General features: G+C 35.7%; 1 protein-coding gene across 1 annotated transcript; it reads right to left on the bottom strand.

Moving 5' to 3' along the window:
- Positions 1–530: 530 nt before the first annotated feature.
- Positions 531–3,796, bottom strand: LOC104403341 (calcium-dependent secretion activator 2-like; the record flags this gene model as incomplete). Its single annotated transcript, XM_010011444.1, has 2 exons — positions 3,563–3,796; positions 531–652 (listed from the first exon to the last, which is right to left on the bottom strand). Coding segments are annotated over exons 1-2 (326 nt in total), but the record flags the coding sequence as incomplete, so codon positions are not given.
- Positions 3,797–7,345: the final 3,549 nt, after the last annotated feature.

The raw sequence follows: 7,345 nt of genomic DNA, 5'->3' as shown, positions 1-7,345 counted from the left end.
TCTGCTTCAACTACAGAAGACATGATGTTATCCCCCTCCAAGTCAGTTTGCTGACTGCCTCCCTCAAAAATTAATTGAAAGAAGTGGATCGATAATTTAAAACTAAATAGGCTCAGCAGGTGAGTAAGCTTTGTCAAGATTGATTACTGAGCATTGATTTTCTACCAGTTGTACAAGTTACACTCCACAAGGCCACCTGCACATTAACCTAGAACACATAAAACTCCCTTAGGCTAACATCTATCGAGAGGTTTGTATTTCCAGAGGATGCAGTCTCTAGCTCTTTTACTCACACATACGTCCAATGGTATTCATTTGGACAGTATTCACACTTAGTATGCATTTCACCATAACTACTATTTCTATTTTAACGTTTCAGAAGGAATTTAAGATAACTACCGAGTAAAAAAACCTTCATATAACTTAGGGCTTTTACAATTGACTGTAAAAACTGTTAGAGATAGTCAGTTAGGTTCTCCCATGATAAGAAGGAAAGAGATGCTGGATGAAGCAAAAGCAGAGTGGCTTACTGTGGCCTGGAAGCTTCTGCTTGGTCTGTCTGAAGCTTCTCTCCCCCTTCCACTTCCATGGTGCAGTAGACGATTCGATTGGGAGCGACTGACTTTAAACCTTGGACCTCCATTATAACAATCTGAGGAAAAGAAAGCAAATGGTTTATCCTCCAGAAAACATTACATAGCACAGCTGTTGCAGTACTAGGCTCTGTGAAGGGAAAATAAAATAAAATAAATAAATTCAAAAATCCCCAAACTCCTCACTCAAACTTTCAGAGACAGAGAAGATTTAATTTTGCCTTCCTACACCACTTTCAACAACATACAGTAGAAACTGAAATTTTTGCTTTGTTTCTACTTGGATAATGACCAAAACCTGACTCCAATCATAATTTAAATGCCAGCAGTTGAATTTGAGACAAATACCTAAATATAATTCTAAATCTTACTACATGAGGAAATGTATCTTTTAAGCAGTCACCTAAGTAAGTATTTATAAAATGAATACATTACTAAGTGCAAATAAGACAAGTACGCTGATCACATCTTGAAAGGTTAATAGTGGTGCTGTGACACTGGGGGTTGTAACCCCTCTATCTCAGAAGCAATCTGGTGGTGTGCTGAGCATGAGGCCGGTCAGAGCATCGCTATCAGCTGCTGTGATTTTTTTCCCCCACTACCAACCTCTTTTCCTTCTCCCAGCTTGGTACTTGCAGTCAGGTTCAGCGCGCATATGGGGATGGGGGAAAGAGAAAGGGAAAAAGTTACCCCTACCAGCTACATTCTGAGAAATTTCCTCACCAGGGAAAATCTGAGCTTGGCAGATCCCATAGTTTTTCCATCTCCTCTATACTACTCAGTTATAGCTCAGATGAGCAAAATGCAGTCCTACTTCAAATGCTCTCCGCCTTTTCTAAACCTTACAGCTTGTCACAGTGTGAAATTAGTGGAATTTTTACACTTCAGATGTTTCTAATTCAGAGAAGATTTGAGAAGAGAGACAGGTTTACCTTCTTGCTTTGGGAAAGCTGCTTTTACTTTCCAGCCCATTTGGGCCTATGAGAAGAAACTGGGAAAAATGTAGTCCATTTGATCATCAGCGAAGCTGTCCTCAACTGAACTATAACAAACCCCGATATTTATTGATTGTTTTTACATGTTACAAAAGTAATGGCTACTTTTGGTCTCATTAGAGACAATTCATTTCTTAGGTCAGCAAGCAACTACTAAGATACTTTTGTTATTAAACTATTTGCATATTTGCCAATTTGTTTCAAGTAAGTTAAGCCAGACTTCACCCGTAGCTGTAAATCCTCTGTGCTTTCAAACTCCCAGACATTAGTAAGAGTTAGATGTCTTGCAGAATTACTAGTTTGGTAATATTACAGTGAAATGACATTGATCGTTTATTGCATTTTTACATTGCTTATACATTACCAGCACTGCCTATTACCCTTTATAAATAACAACAGCAGTTCAGGGAAAATGATGTAATAATTTTTCTTTTCCATCTTTTGTGGTCCAGGAATTCAAGCAGTTATGAAAGTGACCAATGATCATCAACACACTGCACTAGATATCCTTCTAGCTAATACTGCCTATATAGCCTTTCCACATGCCAAACACATGTCCTTGTTGAATGCAGACTTCATGTTTATTCATTTTTATGTTGATACTTTTCCTTGACTTTCCAATTTAATTGCACAATACATTTGTCTTTGGTAGCAATTCTGAATTTCAGCAATGACAAAAGTTGCATTTCATTAGGAAGGAAACTGGCACTAGTTGATTTGCTAGCTCATTAGCTGATAAACAGCTTCCTAAGAGTTGCTTGTCTGTTTCTGAAACTGTCCAACAGCTGAAGAACATAAGCGATTAAGTCTTCTCTTACTACTTTGGTATTTTATGTTACAAATTTCTGCATATGGGCTATTTGAGGAAACATCCAACTTGCAATAGCAGTCACTGTTGCTTGCAGTGATGCGCATGGGTGTCTCTTATCTCCGACAGCAAGGTCCATTCCCACCACAACATCATAAATATTTAAAATTTTTATACTCTGTCCTAATGTTTAGACACATGATAGACCTCCTGTTTGTTCACGTCTGTGCAGCAGCCCTCAGTGGGGATTTTGCTGGTTACCCTACAACATAGGGTAAAGACATCACATGCATATGTTTATGTGTTATTCCAGAAATGTGAAATTGTGAAAACAACCTCAGATTTTCCAAAAATAAGGTATTCTGTTTCCAAGGAAATGTCATAAGCTTTTCTTATTTGTCAATTTGCAAATTAAAAGAGCAGATACTCAGTGTTCCAGTCTACATGAATATCAGTTCAGCCATTTCCTTTTGCTCTTACAGCTTCTAAGATTTAGTAGGATACGTACATAATTGTCCTGCAAGAAACTCAACTTATGTGGTTAATGCCATGTTTAAAGTGAAAATTTGTCCTGCTAAAAACTGCTACATGTAGATTAACGCTTTAATTCTTTGCCTTGTGAGAGTGAAGTGCAGATTACCAACCCTACAGAACATCTGTGTTTTTTAGATCAGTGATGGTGTGTGTGGGGGTGAAGCTAAGTTCACCAGACCTCATAGTCTACATTTCTGGTGTTTATAAAAATCTGCTATGACCACCAGAAACTTTTTTTCTTATTGTTTATTCTCTAGATGCTTTCAGTGAAAAAACACAACTTGTTTGTAAAATTCTGTGAATGAGTTCCTGATAATAATGGTGTTCCATTATTACATTTAAAAGCATACTTAGGTATTTAATGTACTGAAATTCATTTGCAGTTACATTTGTGTGGGAGGTTCAACTGCCCACACTGCTGTGTGGGCCCAAATACAACTACTGCTGCAAAAGCAAAATGCATCATACAGCTGTATTCTAACTCCTAATGATCAAAGAGACAAAGAATAATTCACTTCTTTAACATAAAACTTTAAAATTACTAAGGAAGGACTAATAACAAAAAAGTATCGAGACACAGATACTGTATTAATTTAAGCTATTGACAAGTACTCTGTGAAATATATGATTACCTCTAATGTAAAGGAGAGGACCACATCAGACTTCGACAGCTGAACCTCATTTTCATCTCCTATGTCCAAGAACGCAGAATTCTGTGATCGCTTTAACTTCTGCAGTTTAAATTCTGGCCCACCTTTAGACACAGGAAGACTTTCCAAATTTGCCATCAGCAAGTTCACTGAGGACCGCAACTCTTCAATGTATGTGTTCTCCATTTCTCTTGTTACAAATTTCGGGAATTTTCTTTCCTTGGAAGATATATTTTAATAGTTAGAGATGAAAAAAATCATCCCTCAATATACATCATGTTAATTTACTCTCTTTGCTCTCAGTTACGAGATATTTAATGAAAGTAAGTCTTAACTCCAGTGTTGTTTTTTTTCTTCTAAAGAGTAATACAAAGGCTAATCACATGCCATAAATACAGTTAATTTTGACAAGAGGAAATGTAATTTGAATTGAGAATTCCATCATATTCCTCAAATACAGTGGACAAAATATCTCTCTGATAAAAAAAAAAAAAATAAAAAAAATAAAGGGACATTTGTAAAAATGGAACCTCTTGCTCCTCTTTTCCTTCCCTCACCCCCCAGTCCCAAATCCTTTAACCATAAACCCAGGTTAAATATCTACACATTAGACATTTCTAATACACATGTTTCAAGTGTCTGAATTGACAACATACCTTTAAAGTTACCTTCAAATATTTTATAAATTGGCAAAATGAACTGTCCACTAACAATTTTGTTACTTTACCCATTTCCCATGGTACCAAAAATAAATCAATCACATTCATGCTTCTAAAATAAAAATGTTAAACAACAACCAGGGTATGAAATTCTTATAATTGTTTATTTCTATTTTTAATAATAGGTCATTCATTTTGAAAGTAATGCTGAATTATTACACGTGGGATTATTTTAAACATAAGCGTTGGAGAGAACTCCCTCTCTAGGAGTTAGAAAATAGTGTTTAAATAATGTGTTTATAACAAAGAGGAGGATATAAACACATATAATGCATTTATGAATATGTACAGAGCCAATTTTATGCACAGTTTCTCCTCATACTGAATGTTTGGAAGAATATGTGACTCAAGATCAAACAAAAATGTAAATGATTCTAAAATATGTTTTACATATAAATGAGAAACAAACACAGCTCCCCATGTATTGTCTGCAAAGGTAGGCACTTTGCTCCTAAACTAGACAATTTTTATCATTAGCTGTTTTAAGGAGCATCATTAAATGTTTTATATTAAAACCTTTACAGCTGATTATGTTTCAGTAACTGAGACCAAGTTGACTGTGACCCAGAACATCTGCAGCAAGTCCAGTCATCTGGCTCATTGAAGCATTACAGAGCCAGTATATTACAGATTGAAAAAGAAGAAAACAGTCATTTAGGATTTAGAAACTAAAAATACAGGGCGAGGTTCAAGGTGCTCTAGCTAAAAAAAAAAAAAAAACACTTTAGATTGCTTTTCAAACTGTACCTTATCCTGTGAGGAACATTCAAATAACACGCCAACACAGAAGACAGACTGTTATTATGTTGTTAAAAGATCCTTCCTCTTGTTAAGATGCTTCTTCCACCTCAATGTAAAAATTGACAAAACTTTTCACAAAACCTTTTGCTGTATATTTTTTATTAGTAGAATCTTCCACAGACAGCACTAACAGAGTATATGGAGGCCTTTATTTCTGTGAAAGCTGGATGTTTGTAGCCATTGTTCTCCTTCACAAAACAAGGGTAAAGATCCTCCAAAAAGACTCTGAGGTCTACATATTTCATCCCTCCCACCTCCTACCTCGCCTTTTTATTTGCTTTTTAAAGATGGTGATTTTGTAACAAATTTCTATAGCCTTAATATTTAAAATAATCTAGAGACACAACAAGAGCAGTGGGGTTTGCCCACTATTTTTTTGTGCATATGCACAAGGATGTAATTAAGTTGATTTGAAAAGCCTGAATCATCATAAGAACACATCTCCTAGGACAGGGCTGGGATTTTAGGAATTCTGATAGCAACACACTGGAATATATTCTGAAACAGAGACCCTGGGGACAGATGTGAGGCACTGATTAGGCAGATGTACACACTAGCCTTTAGGTCGGGATTTATGGACTGCTAAAACAGATTTTTAGGATGTATTTCTTAAGGAGTAAAGACACTGGGTAGTCTCTTCATAGGATAACATAAAAGTATCTTAGAAAAGCAGAGCACCACTTACAACAAGTAGAAAACCCCATGAGGTCATACATACTTTGATTTCAACTACTTTATATTTCGTCATTTGAAGAAACGGATGGACAAATAGATGCCCAAATTCCCCGCTGCTTTTATTCTGTCATAGATGAACACATTTCTAAGGTTCTTGCCTCCATTAAATAGGCGAAATTACCTTTTCTGTCAAAATAATCTTCTCATATATAATTAACAACTTGCAAAATCAGCAAATAATGTATTCTAGGAACCACGAATGAGACCTCAACAACAAAATGCTGTTTGGAGAGAATTCCCTTAAACTGTGCTGACCTTTTAAGACTGTGGTTTAATAATTCTCTTAGAGGCATGTAATCACTAAAAACCAACCACTTTACCAACAAAGATGCTAGAATACATAATCCACTATCAGAAAGCTTTTTACTGTGGTTTTGAACACCGAGAATAACGTTCGTATTTTGCAGCATTTGCTTGTTCAGGCTTAAATGACCTGGATAATTCTCACAGTGTGCTGCTACAGTTGTGACTAGTTTTTGACATTCACCAGAAAAAGAAAAAAATCTGCATTTTAAGCAGTTTTTAAAAAGAGTATGAAAACTCTGATTTGTCACTTGGATGTACCACGTAGGACATGGAGTTCCTTATTCTGTGCAAAACTCTGCAGCTCACACCATGGCAACCATGAGAATTTGCAAGTAATGGTTTGGGTAAAACATGGATAAAAAAATTTTTGTTAAAAAAAGAAACAGAACCCAAAAAATCCTACAGCTGTGCAGTGTATGAACAGTGCTCAGAATTTTCACTTGCTTTAAAATGAATCTGAAACTGTTATGGGCAGCATTTTGCTTTTTAGGAAGATTACACCTCAAAGTTGTTATTTATGAACTTCATAGACCTAAATGCTATTTTTTTCCTTTTAAAGAAACAAGCAAATCTTAACTGCTTTACAATTGCTATCATATTAATACAGTTTTTTCTGTACACACACAATGTAACACACACGCTTCGAATATTTTGTAACTTTTGGAGCTAAAAGCAAGAAGATGATAACAGAACAAACAGGATTGTTGGACAACTTTGATTATAAGCCCAGGCTTCACAGGAAATTGAAGAGACTGGAGATTGACCTCTACGATAAATGAGTCCCCAAAATATAATAAAATATGGCTGGAGACAATACCAATCCCACCTGTGGTATTTAACAGAGAAGGGTATAATCCTGTCCAGTGAAATAAAATGCAAGCTATAGGAAAGAAAAATAGCCTTGGTTTTCTAAAATTTACAAAAAAGATTTATCATTTACCCAATCATCACTACTTGACCTACAAGACTCACATATTACACATAACCTGTAGTAAGACATAAACATAATGGTTAAAACCAAAGCACAACATAATCCACTTGTGTATATAAAAGATGACTTATTTTAGTTCCAAAATACCTTATCCCACATGTGAAAATAATATACCTGTTGTTTCACTACTGGACTTGCTGATGAAGGAAATGTAGGATTACATAGCATATGACTTTCCAAAGACAATGTCGTGGTTCAAACCCAGCCGGCAAC

This window comes from Nestor notabilis, unplaced genomic scaffold (assembly GCF_000696875.1).
Source record: "Nestor notabilis isolate BGI_N333 unplaced genomic scaffold, ASM69687v1 Scaffold36613, whole genome shotgun sequence".
Lineage (NCBI taxonomy): Eukaryota > Metazoa > Chordata > Aves > Psittaciformes > Psittacidae > Nestor > Nestor notabilis.
This window is presented reverse-complemented; position numbering and strand designations above follow the sequence as displayed.